The sequence below is a fragment of the Salvelinus sp. IW2-2015 genome, linkage group LG13, assembly GCF_002910315.2.
Source record: "Salvelinus sp. IW2-2015 linkage group LG13, ASM291031v2, whole genome shotgun sequence".
Lineage (NCBI taxonomy): Eukaryota > Metazoa > Chordata > Actinopteri > Salmoniformes > Salmonidae > Salvelinus > Salvelinus sp. IW2-2015.
This window is the reverse complement of record NC_036853.1, coordinates 22,793,307-22,814,428: the sequence shown is the minus strand read 5'-3', so window position 1 is coordinate 22,814,428 and position 21,122 is coordinate 22,793,307. Positions and strand designations below refer to the sequence as shown.

General features: G+C 43.5%; 1 protein-coding gene across 1 annotated transcript in view; it reads right to left on the bottom strand.

Annotated features, from left to right (window-relative positions):
• Positions 1 to 9,075, bottom strand: part of kita (KIT proto-oncogene, receptor tyrosine kinase a) — a 37,649-nt gene extending 28,574 nt beyond the window's left edge. Inside the window, 1 exon segment of the mRNA XM_070446192.1 lies at positions 8,879 to 9,075. Coding sequence (XP_070302293.1) covers positions 8,879 to 8,933 — 55 coding nt within the window. The 5' untranslated portion in view covers positions 8,934 to 9,075.
• Between the last annotated feature and the right edge of the window lie 12,047 nt (positions 9,076 to 21,122).

Here is a 21,122-nt window from a genome sequence, read left to right as displayed (position 1 = left end):
ATACAGAAATGATTTGTCGAGATTGGTGTGGAAGAACTTGACTGGCCTGCACAGAGCCCAAGACCCCGCAGCAATGTTCCAACATCTAGTGGAAAGCCTTCCCAGAAGAGTGGAGGTTGTTACAGCAGCAAAGGGGAGGCCAACTCTATATTAATGTCCATGATTTTGGAATGAGATGTTCGACGAGTAGATGTCCACATACCTTGATACACAACATGGCCAAAAGTATCTTAACGGGGACCAACGGTGTTAAAAAAAATATCCATATCTACTATTATACTGTTTGTTGATCACACATTCTCTACCGAATCTCTCATATGGGCAGCAAGTACGAGACATCTTATAGCGGTATTTTAACATGCATAGGTGAGAGACATGCTTTGATAATATAACCTATGGATTACAGAAAAAAGTTAGGAATGTTCATGCAATACAGGAGTCAGGATTTTGGGTTTCAGTGGGATTGGGATTGGATAGGGAAATAGGCTCTAGGACAGGAGACAGAATTTTCCCTCATGCCTCTCTGAATTGTTAACAGGCTTCATGTCTGTGACAGAGATCCTATGTAGTGAATTGTGCATAGGCTAGGGCGATATATAAAATACATTTGATTAATTCAAATGTATGTTTTTGCACATTAAATTCCAAATGCCTGTATCGCAAGAATCAAGTTTTTTGGGGAGTAAAATGTTTTATGAGCGTTTATCCCCGTTTCTTCTCATGTATTTTTGGTCTCGTCTCCTTTGCTCCTTTCTGTGCCTTCCCTACACCAGAGATCTGTATATAATGTTGAGATGTTCATGTCTCCGCCCCAACAATGGGAGTCATTGTCCCAAAGGCGGGAAGGCAGGCAACAGTGGGCTTATTTTGGATAGTTTTGGTGAGAGTGAAACCTCTACACACACACACACACACACACACACACACACACACACACACACACACACACACCACACACACACACACACACACACACACACACACACACACACACACACACACACACACACACACACACACACACACACACACACACACACACACCACCACACACCAAGATCCTCCCCCTGCCACTCACAACAACAAAGATGAGAGGTCACCTCTTCCTCTCTGACAAGAGGTTTCAACTCACTATTTGCATTTGAGTTTTGGTCCAACAGAATCGGTCATATGGACACAAACACATTGAGAAGTTAACCTGTTTGGGATAGGGGGCGGCATTTTCACGTTTGGATGAAAAGCGTGCCCAGAGTAAACTGCCTACTACTCAGTCCCAGTTGCTAATATATGCATATTATTAGTAGATTTGGATGGGAAACACTCTGAAGTTTCTAAAACTGTTTGAATGATGTCTGTGAGTACAACAGAACTCATATGGCAGGTGAAAACCTGAGAAAAATCCAACCAGGAAGTGGGAAATCTGAGGTTTGTAGTTTTTCAACTCTTTGCCTATCAAATATATGGGGTCAAATTGCACTTCCTAAGGCTTCCACTAGATGTCAACAGTCTTTAGAACCTTGTTTGATGCTTCTACTGTAAAGGAGGGGGAATGAGAGGGGATTGAGTCAGTGGTCTGGCAGAGTGCCAAGAGCTGACCATGCGCGTTCACATGATAGTTAGCTTGAGTTCCATTGCATTTCTGAAGACAAAGGAATTCTCCGGTTGGAACATTATTGAAGATTTATGATAAAAACATCCTAAAGATTGATTCTATACTTCGTTTGACATGTTTCTACGAACTGTAATATTACTTTTTTGACTTTGCGTCTGAACTAAGCGATCGCGCATTGAGCATTTGGATTACTGGGCTAAACGCGCAAACAAAAAGGAGGTATTTGGACATAAATTATGGACGTTGTCGAACAAATCAAAAATGTATTGTGGAACTGGGATTCCTGGGAGTGCATTCTGATGAAGGTCATCAAAGGTAAGTGAATATTTATAATACTATTTCTGACTTCTGTTGACTCCGCAACATGGCGGCTATATGTTTGGCTTGTTTTGGTCTCTGAGCGCCGTACTCAGATTATTGCATGATTTGCTTTTTCCGTAAAACTTTTTTGAAATCTGACAAAGCGGTTGCATTAAGGAGAAGTATATCTATAATTCTGTGCATAATACTTGTATCTTTTATCAAAGTTTATTATGAGTATTTCTGTAAATTGAWGTGGCTCTGTGCAAATTCACGGGATGTTTTGGAGGCAAAGCCAAATGTAAACTGAGGTTTTTGGATATAAATATGAACTTGATCGAACAAAACATACATGTATTGTGTAACATGTTGTCCCGGGAGTGTCATCTGATGAAGAATATCAAAGGTTAGTGATTAATTTTATCTCTATTTCTGCTTTTTGGTGAGTCCTCTCTTTGGTTGGAAATGGCTGTATGCTTTCTGTGACTAGTTGCTGACCTAACATAATGATATGTGGTGCTTTCGCCGAAAAGCCTTTTTGAAATCAGACACTGTGGTGGATTACCGAGAAGTTTATCTTTAAAATGGTGTCTAATACTTGTATGTTTGAGAAATTTGAATTATGAGATTTGATTTGATTGAATTTGGCGCCCTGCAATTTCATTGGCTGTTGGCGAGGGGTTCCGCTAGCGGAACGTTCCCAGACAGGTTAACATTTCTAACAATACCCTTTTTATGTCGCAACATCTCAAACTGCATAGAGAGCAGACACTACTAAAACAGGAGTATCAATTCACATAGATTCTGGATAATTATTGCTCAGTTTGTCGCGCGTGGCATTGTGGTACCATGTAACACAGCAGCATTTCAGACAAAGACCGTTATGCTAGCTGTCTAGTCTGTGTTTTATAAATGTGCAATAAGCATAAAGCATAGTTATACAAAAAATTGGCAACTCGTTCTTATTCTGAGAAATTATGTAGGCCACTTGATTTCAACATCTGAACAAAGTGGACAGGTTAGCATGCTGTTCAAACAGTTGGAGATGGACAGAAGGGTGTGTTCATAACAATTCAACTGTTCTACCTTGTTAGCTAGCAAGTAGATCCAAGGGGGCTAAACTTGAAAAATAAAGATTACCTGGCTACTTCCTCACTAGCTCGTGGGCTTGTGCTTAAGAGATTGTTTATGAGACCGGTGTTAATTTTCTATAATGACTGCTACAAGAAGTTAGTCATTATTAGTGAATGTGCATTATGCATGGTTCTGGTTACATTTTTAACAAAAAAGGCATTTTAATAGACAGACTTGAAAGCCATATCAGTGATTATTGCAAAAAAGCAGGTTAAACTATTTTGATAAAATCATTTAGTTATTAGGGCAGCAGGTAGCCTCGTGGTTAGAGCGTTGGGCAATTAACCGAAAGGTTGCTAGATTGAATCCCCGAGCTGACAAGGTGAAAATCTGTTGTTCTGCTCCTGAACAAGACAGTTAACCCACTGTTCCTAGGCCGTCATTGTAAATAAGAATTTGTTCCTAACTGACTTGCCTAGTTAAATTAAAAAAATTGTGGGTCTTAAGGTTGTGGAAGGCTCATACTTAGCGTAGGTATAATTTCACATGCCCTGAATTCATTAGATTATTGCTCACTGTTTGGAATGCAGTGTATTTGACCTTTAACTGTACAACAAAGTTTGTGTAGGGAAAACATTTTTTTTTTTAAATATACTGTATTCAGTTGAAGTCAGAAGTTTACATACATTTAGGTTGGAGTCATTAAAACTCGTTTTTCAACCACTCCACACATTTCTTGTTACAAACTATAGTTTTGGCAAGTCGGTTAGGACATCTACTGTGTGCATGACACAAGTAATTTTCCCAACAATTGTTTACAGACAGATTATTTCACTTATAATTCACTGCATCACAATTCCAGTGGGTCAGACGTTTACATACTCTAAGTTGACTGTGCATTTAAACAGCTTGGAAAATTCCAGAAAATGATGTCATGGCTTTAGAAGATTCTGATAGGCTAATTGAAATCATGTGAGTCAATTGGAGGTGTACCTGTGGATGTATTTCAAGGCCTACCTTCAAAGTCAGTGCCTCTTTGCTTGACATCATGGGAAAATCAAAAGAAATCAGCCAGCCAAGACCTCAGAAAAAAATGGTAGACCTCCACAAGTCTGGTTAATCCTTGGGAGCAATTTCCAAAGACCTGAAGGTACCACGTTCCTCTGTACAAACAATAGTATGCAAGTATAAACACTATGGGACCACGCAGCCATCACACCGCTCAGTAAGGAGACGCGTTCTGTCTCCGAGAGATGAATGTACTTTGGTGCGAAAAGGGCAAATCAATCCCAGAATAACAGCAAAGTACCTATTGACGATGCTGTAGGAAACAGGTAAAGGTATCCACAGTAAAACGAGTCCTATATTGACATAAACTGAAAGGCCGCTCAGCAAGGAAGAAGCCACTGCTCCAAAACCGCCATAAAAAAGCCAGACTACGGTTTGCAACTGCACGTGTGGACAAAGATCGTACTTTTTGGAGAAATGTCCTCTGGTCTGATGAAACAAAAATAGAACTGTTTGGGCATAATGACCATCGTTATGTTTGGAGGTAAAGGGGGGAGGCTGGCAAGCCGAAGAACACGATCCCAACCGTGAAGCACGGGGTGGCAGCATCATGTTGTGGGGGTGCTTTGCTGCAGGAGGGACTGGTGCACTTCACAAAATATATGGCTTCATGAGAAAGGAAAATTATGTGGATATATTGAAGCAACATCTCAAGACATCATTCAGGAAGTTAAAGCTTGGTCGCAAATGGGTCTTCCAAATGGACAATGACCCCAAGCATAAGTCCAAAGTTGCGGCAAAATGGCTTAAGGACAACAAAGTCAAAGTATTGGAGTGGCCATCACAAAGCCCTGACCTCAATCCTATAGAAAATTTGTGGGCAGAACTGAAAAAGCATGTGCGAGCAAGAAGGCCTACAAATCAGCTCTGTCAGGAGGAATGGTCCAAAATTCACCCAACTTATTGGTGGGAAGCTTGTGGAAGGCTGCCCGAAACGTTTGACCCAAGTTAAACAATTTAAAGGCAATGCTACCAAATACTAATTGAGTGTATGTAAACTTCTGACCCAGTGGAAATGTGATGATAGAAATAAAAACTGAAATAAATAATTCTCTCCACTATTATTCTGACATTTCACATTCTTAAAATAAAGTGGTGATCCTAACTGACCTAAAACAGGGAATTTTTACTAGGATTAAATGTCAGGAATTGTGAAAAACTGAATTTAAATGTATTTGGTTAAGGTGTATGTAAACTTCCGACTTCAACTGTACAAGTTAGTAAAAATAGAGATATTATTTTTAGGACATATAGCCCAGCCCTAACATAGGCTTATCAAATTTGTGACTGTCAAGAGTCACAATGACAGCTCAAAGAGGCACACACTATTTTGTAGCCTATACTGTATAAGTTTCCTGTAGGGTTTACTATCTGCATGCGGGTTGCATGTGCAGTCCTGCAGTGTCAATGATGCGTGTTCTTTGAGTTGATTGTGACTGTGTGAAGTAGATACACTAGGCTAAAGGCTTCCATGTGACAACCTGTTTGGATAATGTGCTATTTTATTTTTTGCTCATCTGCTGCTGCGCAGGTTGTGTATTTTGTGGAATGGCATTAGTGTGACATTGGGAAAAAGTGTTTTAATTTCCCAGGTCGTGTCATTTAATTTTTGGGAAATGTGTAGAGTTTTCCTGGGACAGTCCTGGGATCCCGGTTAACCATGTTAATCTGTAGTTCTCACCCCCTTCCATAGATTTACACAGCAATTATGACGACTTCACTGAGCTACAGCTAGCTAGCACTGTGGTGCATCAAGTGTGGTGAGTAGTTGACTCAAAGGGAGGGAAAGACAATAGTTGAACAGTTTTGAACAAATTCATTTCTTCAAAAATGAAGGAGAAGCAGCAGAGAGAGAGATTTAGTTGGATTTATTTTCTTCTTAGTTTACCTTTCACTTACCGGTACTTAGATAATGGCGCTAATTTAGCAGAGCGCCAAGACTAGGTCCGAAAGGCTTCTTAATAACAGCTTCTACCCCCAAGCCATAAAACTGCTGAACAGCCAATCAAATGGCTACCCGGACTATTTGCATTGACCCATCACACCTTTTTTTATGCTGCTGCTACTCGTTGTTTATTATCTATGCATAGTCACTTTTCCCCTACCTACATGTACATATAACCTCAATTACTTCGACCAATCTGTACAATGACTCGGTACCAGTACCTGTATATAGCCTCATTATTGCTATTTTATTGTTACTCATGAATTTTTTTACTTTAGGTTATTTAGTAAATATTTTCTTAACTCTTATTTTTCTTAAAACTGCATTGCTGGTTAAGGGCTTGTAAGTAATAACATTTGATTTGATTTACTCAACCTGACTCAAACAGAGATGCATGTTATTTATGAAAGCTAGCTGGCCAAGGCTATCCAACACTGCAACTCTTCCAAGCCAAGATAAGCTTTCGATTTTATTAATTTATTGCCACCGCGACCAGCTGGTGTAACTGCTAAACTCCTTACCGTACACTGTACTGCGTGATTTTACACATGGATTGGATTGTGGGTTTACTGACGCGTTAGCGCTAGTTTGTTGACTATAACGTTAATTTGGTGACAACAGTGTAAACTGTGTAGCGGTTAGCAGTTAGAGTTTGAAGGTTTGTCTTGGATAGGCTTTTGCGCCTGGTCACAGACAGCTGTTGTGTTGTGCACTGAAGTCCACAAACGAAGGGAAAAGGTGAGAGGAATAGAGCACGTAGATTTGAGAAGGAATTAGACATCGAGGAAAGTGATGATGCTGTATGTGACTGCTATGTGCGGGTGATCAGGGGTGTATTCATTCCCCCGATTCTGTTGCAAAAACAAATTCTTAAACGGAACGAAATGGGGAGGGACCTAACTGAATTTGGCACATTGTTTGGACTAATGATTACACCCTAGATCAGCTAGATGGGAAACTCCAGTTCTACCGGGGCCGGCGTGGTGTCACAGATTTTCCCCATCCCTAGCAAACACACATGATTAAACTAATTGTATTCTAAACTGAAGATCATGATTAGTTGATTATTGGACTCATGTGTGTTAGCTGGAACTGGGGCAAAAGTGTGACACCAATCAGACCCCCGAGGACTGGAGTTGCCCATCCCTGGGCTAGATAGATGCAGGCAAGATTGTGCAAGGTGGTATTGAATGTGTCTCTATCTGTTACCTTGATTACTCCAATTTGTCTCTCAACCGTTATACACTTTAATTTGTAGGATAGGTTGTAGCAACTTCATGATGGGTATAGGGCTAATTGAAGTATAGTATCATGTAGTAGTCTAAACCTATTGATGTTACATTGAGCTGGGTGAGTGGAATATGAATGACGGCCATCCAATATGCTGTAGTGGAAATAAGGGCACACTCATAACAATTAAAATAAATCCTCCCTGACCACCACTGGAATACAGCCTAAATTGAATTTAGCAGAATGTATGTGGAAAAGGAAAATCACCTGCAGTCAGAACAAAATAAACTCCACCTGCAGAATACAACTGGTGAAAATAACCCCTGCACAGGCGAGAAGCAGAACTTGCCTGGGCTGTACATCCAGGACAAAGACGTACCAGGGACAACGCACTTCGCGCCACTCTTTGTAACAGACCACAAACCAACCCCCACCCACCCTGTAGACAAACTCCCCCATCCCTTCACAGGATCACTGACATTTTGTATCTGCCTTTGCCTGTTGTGTTTTCAAGTGGGTGTTTGGATTTATTCTTTAACGATGTAAGCAATTACAAGCATAGGAGATAGGCCTACCACTCACAGCTCAATACTGCTCATTCACAGGTGAGGCATGTTGTAAATCATGTCAAATACTTTTTCATGGCACCTGAAGTCCCAACATCAAAACACCATTCCAAGGCGTACAAAACTGAGTTTTAGTGGGAATGTTGATATAAAAAAATATGACAAAAGCCTCTGTATAATGGTTATCAAAAAATCTATAAACATTCACAGGCCGACAGTAGGTCTATGCAAAACCAATTTGTCGACAATTCCACTGCCCGTGTTAATTTTCATACTTCCAAGGAATTCGTATACATTTCCATAATTACAGTCATCCCTGAGATGACAAGACTTGACAACAGCAACTGATCAGCGCAGCGCTTTCTACGCCAATGTCCCGATGCTCTTGGAAAATAGCAATTTAGCGAGCATATACATATACGCCTAATACTTGGCTGTTGAACTAATGTTGTGCATTATGACTAGGATACCTGTCCTATTCCCAAATCATATAGTTTATCAAAACAACAAGTTTCATTATTTTAAGAAGAACGATTCCTAATTGTAATGTCTAAATCTTTACTTTACCCCACAATGAGGTCAATTATAAATCTCTCCATAAATAAATCGCTGTTTATTTACTTTTTGCCAATGTCTCCGTACTGTGCACGGCCTGCTAGATTAATAATTGAGAGGAACACAAACTGATGCTCAGCGCACAAATATCCAATTTCCTCATTAGGTTTCAGTGACTAACTGAAAATTGTCAAGGTAACGTTACAGGGTAACCAACAGGTAGGCAGGCTATCTCTACATCCCGAACGACCTGTGTTGACAAAATTATAGACTATACAAAGTTATAACCTGCTGAAAATGTGTGTAGTTTAGGCTACAATACAATCCTTAACTGAATAGAAATTACATATTTATAGTCCACATGAAAAACTAACAAAATTACAATGAACCAAACAGTGGCAAAAATGCAATTTAGTGTAGTGACCAAGGTGATCATGTTCGTGAAGTGTGATCAATAAACTTCTGTAAAACAACAACTAGCCCACAACAGTTGGCAGAGAGACAATGTTGACCAATATTATGTCTTACCTGTTTGGAAGGTTAACTGCAACAAGACAGAAAACAGTACCCAGTGGTATTCCATTATTACAATTCCATCTATATTGCGGTGCTTTATCAGTGTCTACTCTCTGAAGTGCTCGCGCTTGTAAATGGCTGAGTGAAGGCTTGCTACACATGCAGTTGAATGTCTTAAAGACACAGTGCAGCAGCGGGGTATTGCGTTGAAGTACTAGGATCAACTGGTGTTGACGTTGTGTTGGACTGAATCCGGAGGTCGTTAGCAGACAGCTATAACAATAACAACAAGCATTTCAATTAGATTCATTGCCTGCAGCCACAATTTGCATTGGCAGCCTGGGGATAAAGTCCACCAATAGTTGATCTGACAGATAGTAGTAATGTGTATGCAATAGACTGGTTCAGTAGACATTGGCATGTATTCATGGCTGCCAAGGGAATCCAGGCTTCCCCAAAAAATGTACAACAAATATATATATATCATTTATATTTTGTCTCTCTGTGTTTCAGAATGTTCCTTCAATTCGCAAGAGGCTGAATGTATCTCACAGGATAAAGCGTTCGACCAAGCGAAACAGCGCCCCCTGTCTCTCTATGTGTAGCCCATCTATCTGATGCTGTCTGGTCAAAAAGAGTATGACATTGTTGCCGCCCGTAGCATTGAGTGCAAGGGAAGCCAGCGAGCATTTGTCCTCCCTTGATAAAAAAAGTATTGTATTGCATTGGAAGTTAAGACCAGGTTTAGCCATTGTTTAGAGGTTTAGCTCTCTCTTACATCTGGGCTTCACAAGAGAAGGTCACAGTTGGCTTGTGGGGTATCTTGTTCCTTTATGATCTAGTCAGGTCATTACGGTATGAAATAATAGCCTGTCAGCGTTGAGCTAAATTGAGTGAGCTCAACTGTGAATGGTCCTGGCATACCAAAAAAAAAAGTGTCCACGGGATTTGGCTTCACACCAATCACATCACGTCAAAAGCAAAACGTCATTGACAGAAAAAACTTGAATTGTTGCATCTCGTTGTGTTGTTGTCCTCTTGTGCCTAGCTAGCTAGTTAAAATCGTCCCATTCCTAAATTAGCCATGGATGGCGATAGGGATTTGGACTTGTGGTTTTACTTAAATCTCCGTACTGGCCAATGATGATAATGGTGATTATGATCCAACCATAAATGAATACATTGTGCCCCTGGCCTGAGAGGATGGAAGTTTAATATGTTGCTAGATGTAGTAGGCTAATGTTAACTAGATGACTCATCGTTGCCCATGATAGGATGTTAGGCTAGCGAGTAAGCATTTTAGCCAGGTAGCCTAGGACAACAACTAAAAGCATGTGCTGTTTCGTCAAGATAAAAGAAAGGAGGATGGCATTGGCGTTTCTACAAGTAGGGTGAGTCAACATGTTTTTTCTACTTGCAGGAACGCACACACACACACACACACACACACACACACACACACACACACACACACACACACACACACACACACACACACACACACACACACACACACACACACACACACACACACACACACACACACACACACACACACACACACACACACACACCACACACACAACACACACACACACACACACACACACACACAGAGAGAGAGAGAAATCAGAACCACATCATATTTAGCTTACGTTGATTGGATTAAATTGTTTTTGGTATCTTTTAGTTGTCACTGTATTAGACTAAGCATAGGTGTTTTGATGATGCTGAAATGTTGAAGATGAAATGGTGCTGGAATAGTGGAGGCAGATCCTGTTTTCTTTGCGACTTGCTGTTACTCTCTGTGGTTCTAAATCCATAGTTGTTTAGTAGTCCAAAAATGTTGGAAACATTAACTTGCTTGACCACGCTATAGGTCATGTTACTGTTTGTTATATGCAATATGCCTTGTGGACTTCACCTGAAAGTTGCTCTGCGGTTTTGTGATGAAACAAAGGTGTGGTTGAATTTATTCTGACACTGTGCCTTCTTATTGTCTCGGCCTTAGGCCGATATAACATGATGGCAAGGCATATGTACTAACAGGTTATAGAGCAAACAACGAAAATCATACAGTATGAGGGTTTGGTATAGCTTACTAGGCATGTTCTAATTTTAAAATCTAGAAACACCTTATGCAAACCTGGAGGACTTCCAAAATGCTGTTTAATCTTAGGTCATGGTATACTCTTGAGACAGTCATATTAAAGTGATTCTCCAGATCTTTTGTATAATTTTAGCCAGTATTTTTGACGTAGTGCTCATGAGCCAAAACGGGTCCCTGAACATCGTGCACAATTTTGTACTACACGTCATCCATTTCGTTTGATACAGTATGTTACGTCTTGCAAAGAAACAAAATATATAGAGATTTTTGTTTTTGCAATTCGTATGGTATGTTACTAATTCCAAATCGTACTGTATGTTATGAATTTGTAAGTGCCTAAGATCCCGTTTTTTCAGTAAGGGATTTAACATCTAAAACAAAGCTAATCTAGAAAAGATTAGTGACTGTAGACCAATTTTGTGGCTTTGACGTTGTTGCCGCAGAGTTTTAGTTCAAGGTCACGTGTTTTGCACAGTTTTCTCTGCTTAAGTGAGCATGCGTATTAGAGTGAGCATGTGTATTAGAGTGAGCATGTGTATTAGAGTGGGCATGTCTACTAGAGTGAGCATGTGTATTAGAGTGAACATGTGTATTAGAGTGAGCATGTGTATTAAAGTGAGCATATGTATTAGAGTGAGCATGTGTATTAGAGTGGGCATGTGTATTAGAGTGAGCATGTGTATTAGAGTGAGCATGTGTATTAGAGTGAGCATTTGTATTAGAGTGAGCATGTGTATTAGAGTGAGCATGTGTATTAGAGTGAGCATGTGTATTAGAGTGAGCATGTGTATTAGAGTAAGCATGTGTATTAGAGTGAGCATGTGTGAGAATCCAGAATTTAAATATGTGGTGTGTATAGACCAGTGGTCACCAACCTTTTCTGAGTCAAGATCACTTTCGCAGTCAAAAAGCAAGCCGAGATCTACTGATCAGCATTTAAAAAAAAACATGACTTTAAAAATGTAACATTAACCTAATAAAAACAGTTCTGTAGGAATAAAGTTTGTGCATTAGGCCTAATACATTATCACAGCACATTGGCTATATGTCTGTTCTGCCAATATTGTTCTTCTGAGACCAGATCATTTTCCAAAACTCAAGCTTTGATAAGAAAATAGATCAGTTGGTGTAGCACTTGAGGCACAACTGACTGATGGTACCTGCATCTGATGGTCATGGTGCTTTCAAGACAACTGGGAACTTTGGAAAAAAAACATCAGCGATCTTTAGGTCGGAATGAGTTTCCAACTTCGAATTCCGAGTTGGATGATCATTCAAAATTATTTTTCACAGTCGGATCTCGTTTTTTCCGAGTTCCCGGATGTCTTGAACGCACTGAAGTCGGAAGTCGGGGAGATTTCTGAATTCTGAGTTTCCAGTTGTTTTCAACACTGCATTATGGATGGTTCAAAATGTACAGAATGGGGACCTGGAGGAAAATGGAGGTGGGTCATGCTTTTTCAATTTCAGTCAAGGGGAGGGTTTAGGATTTTTGTTATTTAATCCAGGGGAGGGTCATATAATTTGTAATTGATGTAATTTCAATATTTCTCAGTGTTTAAGAATAAGTTGCTTATTATCTAGGCTATATATCGATGTGTACCCGATGCCGCACCTCATCTCTGATTCTCCGCTGGACACGCAATATCAAGTGCGCCTGTAGGCTATTTAGTGTAGTCTCAATCAAATAATCCATAGCCTAGGCAATACGAAGTGCATGCTCGAAGAAGTACAGAGCAAAGTTATATTTCTAAGAAAACTAACTTTCTTTCCAAGTCTTTTGCGCTGCTGGGATGGTGTAAATAAAACTAGGCTGCATTACACTCTGCAATGGATATTCCAACCCTGAGCACCGGCCTACTCTGCTCTTGCTGAACAAAATCTTGTGCTGTGTAGGCCTACGGTGGCAGTACAGGCGAAGGGTCAAAGGCTTGTTCCGAAAATAATTTAGGATTAGTAAGAAAAAATATCTATGTCGTGCGCGTGGACTAGCCTATATTCTGTTCAGTTTGAGGGGGAGTGTGCGAAGATGAGAAGGACGGAGGTCAAATTTGATAGCTTGTTACTACTATAATTGATTAAAATTAAAATAATAGGCCTAATTTTCTTGCCCATGATGAAGGTATTTATCAGAGTTATTGAGCTCACAATAAACCGGAATCGAGTAATTTACATTGTGGTGTTGAAACTGCAAGCGGCAGCCGCAGCACAATCAATTGGAAATGAACAGGTCATGGTGCTGAAAATAGCGACATTCGAGTAAGCCTAATTCATTTAAACCATCCTCATTTGAATTCAACTTTACGAACAACAAGAGGGCTTTGTGTTGGAGCCTGTTTCTTCCTATTTAAGAAATACGAGGTAGGCTTACCTGCTTGACAGACAAAATTAGGCTATAGGCTGTTATACACAGATTTGTCGGCCAACTCATCCACCCACCATGCACTCTTTAAATGTTTTATTTTTTATTTCACCTTTATTTAACCAGGTATGCCAGTTGAGAAAAAGTTCAAATTTTCAACTGAGACCTGGCCAAGATAAAGCAAAGCAGTGCGACAAAAACAACAACACAGAGTTACACATGGAATAAACAAACATACAGTCAATAATACAATAGAAAAGGTCTATGTACATTGTGTGCAAATGTAGTAAGATTAGGGAGGTAAGGCAATAAATAGGCCATAGAGGCGAAGTAATTACAATTTAGCATTAACACTGGAGTGATAGATGTGCAGATGATGATGTGCAAGTAGAGATACTGGGGTGCAAAAGAGCAACAAAAAAAATGTAATAAGGTAATTGGTGAGGTAGTTGGGGATGAGGTAGTTGGTTGTGCTATTTACAGATGGGCTGTGTACAGGTACAGTGATTGGTAAGCTGCTCTGACAGCTGATGCTTAAAGTTAGAGAGGGAGATATAAGTCTCCAGCTTCAGGGATTTTTGCAATTCGTTCCAGTCATTGGCAGCATAGAACTCGAAGGAAAGGCGGCACGATTTGGTGTTGCCTTTGGGGATCACCAGTGAAATATACCTGCTGGAGAGCGTGCTACGGGTTGGTGCTGCTATGGTGACCAGTGAGCTTAGATAAGGCGGGGCTTTACCTAGCAAAGACTTTTAGATGACCTGGAGCCAGTGGGTTTGGCAACGAATATGTCGCGAGGGCCAGCCAGTGAGAGCATACAGGTCGCAGTGGTGGGTAGTATATGGCGCATTGGAGACAAAACGTATGGCACTGTGATAGACTACATCAAATTTGCTGAGTAGAGTGTTGGAGGCTATTTTGTAAATGACATCACCGAAGTCAAGGATCGGTAGGATAGTCAGTTTACGAGGGTATGTTTGGCAGCATGAGTGAAGGAGGCTTTGTTGCGAAATAGGAAGCCGATTCTAGATTTAATTTTGGATTGGAGATCCTTAATGTGAGTCTGGAAGGAGAGTTTACAGTCTAACCAGACACCTAGGTATTTGTAGTTGCCCACATTATCTAAGTCAGAACCGTCCAGAGTGGTGATGCTAGTCGGACGGACGGGTGCAGGCAGCAATCGGTTGAAGAGCATGCATTTAGTTTTACTAGCATTTAAAAGCAGTTGGAGGCCACAGAAGGAGTATTGTATGGCATTGAAGCTCATTTGGAGATTTGTTAACACAGTGTCCAAAGAAGGGCCAGATGTATACAGAATGGTGTCGTCTGCATAGAGGTGGATCAGAGAATCACCAGCAGCAAGAGCGACATCATTGATATATACAGAGAAGAGTCGGCCCGAGAATTGAACCCTGTGGCACACCCATAGAGACTGTAAGAGGTCCGGAAAACAGGCCCTCCGATTTGACACACTGAACTCTATCTGAGAAGTAGTTGGTGAACCAGGCGAGGCAYTCATTTGAGAAACCAAGGCTGTTGAGTTTGCCAATAAGAAGGCGGTGATGTCAGGACCCGGTGCGAGAAACAGTCACTAATAATCGTCAGAACCCAGAAGATGAGGCAGACACAGCAGTACTAGCGATAGTGGTTTAATAAAGAACAAAATCTTCAGGCAAAGAAACTAAATCCACAATGTCCAAAAATAAAGCCAAAAGGCACAAAATGGAAATCCTCCAAAATACAAAAGAAACTTCACAAAGTGGTAAAAAACAGCAGGGAAAAACAAACCTCAAAAGACTACTCAAATAATACACAAGAACTAAACCAGAGAACCTCTGGAAAATCCAACAAGAGAAATKTCTYWATAAAACAAGGCTTGGGCTGGGGCTGGGTGCTAACTTACAAACACTGAGCAAGGAACWAAGGAACACACAGGGTTTAAATACTAACAAGGGAATGACCTACAGGTGCAAACAATAATAAGAGCAAGAAAAACAAAAGGTACAAAAAAAGGTGCAATGGGGACATCTAGTGACCAAAACCCGAACAGGTCTTGGCCAAAACCTGACAGAATCCCCCTCCTAGGAACGGCTCCTGACGTTCCTACCAGCCTTCTCAGGGTGGAGGGTCCTGAACTGACGAATGAGGTCAGGGTCCAGTATGTCCTTGGCAGAACCCAGGAGCGCTCCTCGGGACCGTAGCCTTCCCAGTCCACCAGATACTGCCAGGACCGCTGCACCCGGCGGGAATCCAGTATCCGGTGGACGGTATAAGCCGACTGGCCACCGATGACACGGGGCGGAGGGGGGGTCTGCCTGCCGGGATAAGGGAGAAAAAACAACAGGTTTTAATAAAGAAATGTGAAATGTTGGATTGATCTTAAGGGATCTGGGTAAGTGCAAGCGAAAAGTAACGGGATTGACTCTCCTGGCAATCTTAAAGGGACCGATGAACCTCTGGGACAGCTTGCGAGACTCCACCCGTAGTGGTAAATTCTTAGTTGAGAGCCATACTCTCTGGCCGGGGTACAGGGTAGGACCTGGACGGCGACGTCTGTTGGCTTGTTGTTGGTACTGCTGAGAGGAACGCAGAAGATTAAGACGTGCCTTCTTCCATGTAAGCGACAGCGTCTGATGAACCTCGAGGCTGAAGGCACTCTGACTTCTGCCTCCTGGTCCGGGAACAATAGAGGCGCATAACCAAACTGACACTCATGCGGGGATATACCAGTGGAGGAGGAGCACAAGGTGTTGTGCGCGTACTCGGCCCAAACAATGAAGGATGACCATGTGGACGGGTTGTTGGAAACCATGCATCTGAGGGTGGTTTCCAGCTCCTGATTCATCCTCTCAGTTTGGCCATTGGACTCCGGATGGTACCCTGAAGATAAACTGGCCGTGCCCTATGAGTTGGCAGAAGCTTCCAAAACCTTGAGGCGAACTGGGGACCTCTGTCGGAAACCATATCTTGCGGAATCCCAAAGACTCGGAACACATGGTTAATCACCAACTCAGCTGTTTCCTTTGGCAGAAGGTAATTTGGTCAAGGGAACAAAACCTGGCCGCCTTAGAAAACCTGTCGATGATGACTAGGATCGTAGTATTACCATGGGACGGAGGAAGGCCGGTAATAAAGTCCAACGAGATATGGGACCAGGGTCGGTGGGGAATAGATAGAGGGTGAAGGAGTCTTGAGGGCGGAGGTGAGAAGATTTGCCCTGGCAGCACACGGAACAGGCCTTGACGAAAGTGGCAACGTCTTCTTTTATGGTGGGCCACCAGAACTTACGCTGGATGAACTCCAAGGTGCGACCTACGCCCGGGTGACAGGTGAGGCGAGAGGAGTGCCCCCACAGAAGGACTTGGGACCTTGCTGCCTTGGGAACAAACAACCGATTAGCAGGACCTCCTCCAGGGCCCGGTTCGATGCTTGAGCTTGTTTCACGGTATCTCCACTTGCCACGAGATCGGAGCCACGATCTTAGCGCCGGAAGGACAGTCATGTCAGTATCTTCTCGAATGGCAGGAGAGTAGATTCGTGACAAGGCGTCCGTTTGAGATTCTTCGACCCGGGTCTATAGGTGGATAAACTGAAATCGGCTGAAGAAAAGAGACCATCGATCTTGTCTGGAGTTCAACCGCTTCGCCTGCTGGAATATACTCCAGATTTTTGTGGTCCGTAAGCACTTGAAACGGTTGAAAAGCCCCTCGAGCCAGTGTCTCCATTCCTTCAATGCCATCTTAACCGCTAGGAGTTCACGATCCCCCACATCGTAATTCCTCTCGGCCGGGGTAAGCCGGTGAGAGAAGAAGGCGCAAGGATGAAGCTTCTTGTCTTCACCCCTCTGAGACAGGACAGCTCCAACCCCAACCTCTGATGCGTCTACCTCCACCACAAAAGGTTCATCCGCCGTTGGTAGTGTCAGGATGGGAGCAGAGAGGATGCGCTGCTTGAGTCCTTGGAAGGCCGTCTCAGCTTCCCTTCCCCACAGAAACCTTGTGTTGCCACCCTTGGTTACAGCTGAGAGAGGGCTGCCACCGAGCTGAAGTTCTTGATGAACTTGCGGTAAAAGTTGGTGAAGCCCAGGAAACGCTAACTTCCTTAACGGACTTGGGGGTGGGCCAATCCGCTCCGCCCCTACCTTCTTGGGGTCATCTGGACTCGACCGGGTTCCACTATAAATCCCAGGAATTGTACTCGAGAGGAATGAATTCACACTTTTCCGGCTTAACGTACAAATGGCTGTCTAGGAGGCGTTTGAGCACTTGTCTGACATGCTTAGTGTGTTCTTGAAGGGAGCTCGAAAAGATGAGGATGTCATCCAAGTAAACAAACACGAAGATGTTAAGCATATCCCTAAGCACATCGTTTATGAGCGCTTGGAACACAGCCGGAGCGTTGGTCAGGCCGAAGGGCATCACCGAGTATTCGTAGTGACCAGTAGGCGTGTTGAAAGCGGTCTTCCACTCGTCCCCGGGTTTGATCCGCACAAGATGGTATGCATTCCGCAGGTAAAGCTTAGTGAAGACAACTGCTTCCTGGAGCAGCTCAAAGGCTGTGGCCATAAGGGGTAGCGGGTAGCGGTTACGGACGGTTATGGCATTGAGTCCCCGGTAGTCGATGCAAGGTCGTAATCCACCGTCTTTCTTGGCCACAAAGAAAAACCCTGCTCCCGCCGCGAGGTAGATGGACGCATGAGGCCTGCTGCCAGAGCGTCCTTGATGTAGGTATCCATAGCAGCTCGTTCGGGAGGAGAAAGGGAAAAGATCCGACCCCTGGGAGGGCAGGTCCCCGGAAACAGGTCGATGGTGCAATCGTAAGGTCTATGGGGTGGTAGTTTGGTGGCCCTCTGTTTGCTAAATACCAGTTTGAGGTCATGGTAACACTCGGGAACTCGGGACAGGTCGATGGATTCTAGAGACTCGAAGGGGAACTCGGGGAACTCGGGAAGATACAAGTGGCTTGGCACGTAGGACCCCACTGCTTGATAGTGCCCACAGACCAGTCGATGTGAGGGTTATGGCTGTGAAGCCAGGGATAACCAAGGACGAGAGGGAACTCGGAACAGGAGATCAGATGAAAGTTCATCACTTCCTGGTGTTGGGAAACTGAAAGTCGCAAGGGGTAGTGGCACGAGTAACAAGTCCAGATCCCAAAGGGCTTCTATCCAACGTAGTAACCCTTATGGGGTCACTCAGAGGTTCAGAAGGAACGCCATTCTCTTTCGCCCAGACCCCATCCATGAAGTTACCTGCGGCTCCAGAGTCTACCAAGGCTTGAAGAGAAAACTCGTGGTCGTCCCAGGAAAGGGTAACTGGAATGAGCAGGCGGGAGTTGGATGGATGGGAGGAGGTTATGTTTCCCGTTACAGTCCTCCCAGGCCTGCACGGGAGAGTGCGTTTCCCTGGAGCCCGGACACGTGGAGCGGAAATGGCCCGGTTTGCCGCAATATAGACAGCATCGCTCCCTCATCCGGCGGTCTCTCTCAGCCTGGAGATGCGTCCAACCGCATGGGTTCTGGTGGAGCCAGCGAGGATAAAGGTGGAGACTCGGAGCTGGAACCGATAGGAGCTAGGGTGAGCGGTCTACGGTTGAGTTCTCTCTCTCTCAGACGCTGGTCTATGCGTGAAGCCAACTTGATAAGGGACTCGAGGTTGTCCGGTGGTTCCCGAGTGGCCAGTTCATCTTGGATGGTGTCAGAAAGACCCTTCAGAAAACACACTGTGAGCGCCTCGTCGTTCCAGCCACTTGCTGCCACAGTGCGGAACTGGATGGCATAGTCCGTCACGCTGCGCCGACCTTGGCGGAGAGTCAGGAGCTGTTTGGCTGAGTCAGGGCCGTTGGTAGGACCTTAAACACTCGCTTTGAATTCTTCAGCAAAGGTAGAGTAGCTGGCACAGCAGGGACTTTGGGCATCCCACACAGCAGTAGCCCAGGCTAGGGCTTTTCCCGACAGCAGGGTGATGATATATGCTATCTTGGACCGGTCGGTGGGAAACGACGATGGTTGCAGCTCAAAGGAGAGAGAACATGGGTGAAAAACCCCTTACAAACACTCGGATCCCCTGAGAACCGTTGGGGAGGCGGTAGACGAGGTTCAGCCAGGGGGTTAACTGCCAGGGGCACTTGAATCTGATGAACTGGAGCAGAAGCGGTGCCGGGGAAAGTCGATCCGAAATCTGCTTTATGGAAGTCAGCATCTCTGACAGAAGTTGAGAATGTCTAGCCATTAAGGCTCTTGCTGAACCAGAGCAGCTTCGTGGCGTTGGACAGTCCCCTCGTGGTGGGACAGCATGGAAAAAAGATCCTGGGTACTGGCTGCTCTGGGTTCATTATAATGGCTCAGTGTTTCTGTCAGGACCCGGTGCGAGAAACAGTCACTAATAATCGTCAGAACCCAGAAGATGAGGCAGACACAGCAGTACTAGCGATAGTGGTTTAATAAAGAACAAAATCTTCAGGCAAAGAAACTAAATCCACAATGTCCAAAAATAAAGCCAAAAGGCACAAAAAACAGCAGGGAAAAACAAACCTCAAAAGACTACTCAAATAATACACAAGAACTAAACCAGAGAACCTCTGGAAAATCCAACAAGAGAAATCTCTGAATAAAACAAGGCTTGGGCTGGGGCTGGGTGCTAACTTACAAACACTGAGCAAGGAACWAAGGAACACACAGGGTTTAAATACTAACAAGGGAATGACCTACAGGTGCAAACAATAATAAGAGCAAGAAAAACAAAAGGTACAAAAAAAGGTGCAATGGGGACATCTAGTGACCAAAACCCGAACAGTCTTGGCCAAAACCTGACAGGTGATTGACAGAGTTGAAAGCCTTGGCCAGGTCGATGAAGACTGCTGCACAGTACTGTCTTTTTTCGAAGGCGGTTATGATATCGTTTAGGACAATGAGCATGGCTGAGGTGCACCCATGACCAGCTCGGAAACCAGATTGCATAGTGGAGAAGGTATGATGGGATTCGAAATGGTCGGTGATCTGTTGTTAACTTGGCTTTCGAAGATTTTAGAAAGGCAGGGCAGGATGGATATAGGTCTATAACAGTTTGGGTCTAGAGTGTCTCCCCCTTTGAAGAGGGGATCTTTGGGGATCTCAGAAGATACGAAAGAGATGTTGAACAGTCTAGTAATAGGGGTTGCAACAATTTCGGCTGATGATTTTAGAAAGAGAGGGTCCAAATTGTCTAGCACAGCTGATTTGTAGGGATCCAGTTTTTGCAGCTCTTTCAGAACATCAGCTGTCTGGAGAACCGGGGGTGGGCTTGAGCAAGTCTCTGCGCGTGGTGCAGAGCTGTTGGCCGGGGTAGGGGTAGCCAGGTGAAAAGCATGGCCAGCCATAGAAAAATGCTTATTGAAATGATCAATTATTGTAGATTTATCGGTGGTGACAGTGTTTCCTATCCTCAGTGCAGTGGGCAACTGGGAGGAGGTGCTCTATTCTCCATGGACTTCAAATTTCTGTTTGAAAAAGCTAGCCTTAGCTTTCCTAACTGCCTCTGTATATTGGTTCCTGACTTCCCTGAAAAGTTACATATCGCAGGGGCTATTCGATACTAATGCAGTACGCCACAGAATGTTTTTGTGCTGGTCAAGGGCAGTCAAGTCTGGAGTGAACCAAGGGCTGTATCTGTTCCTGGTTCTACATTTTTTGAACGGGGCTTGCTTATTTAAGATGGTGAGGAAAGCACTTTTAAAGAGCAACCAGGCATCCTCTACTGATGGGATGAGGTCAATATCCTTCCAGGATACCCGGGCCAGGTCGTTTA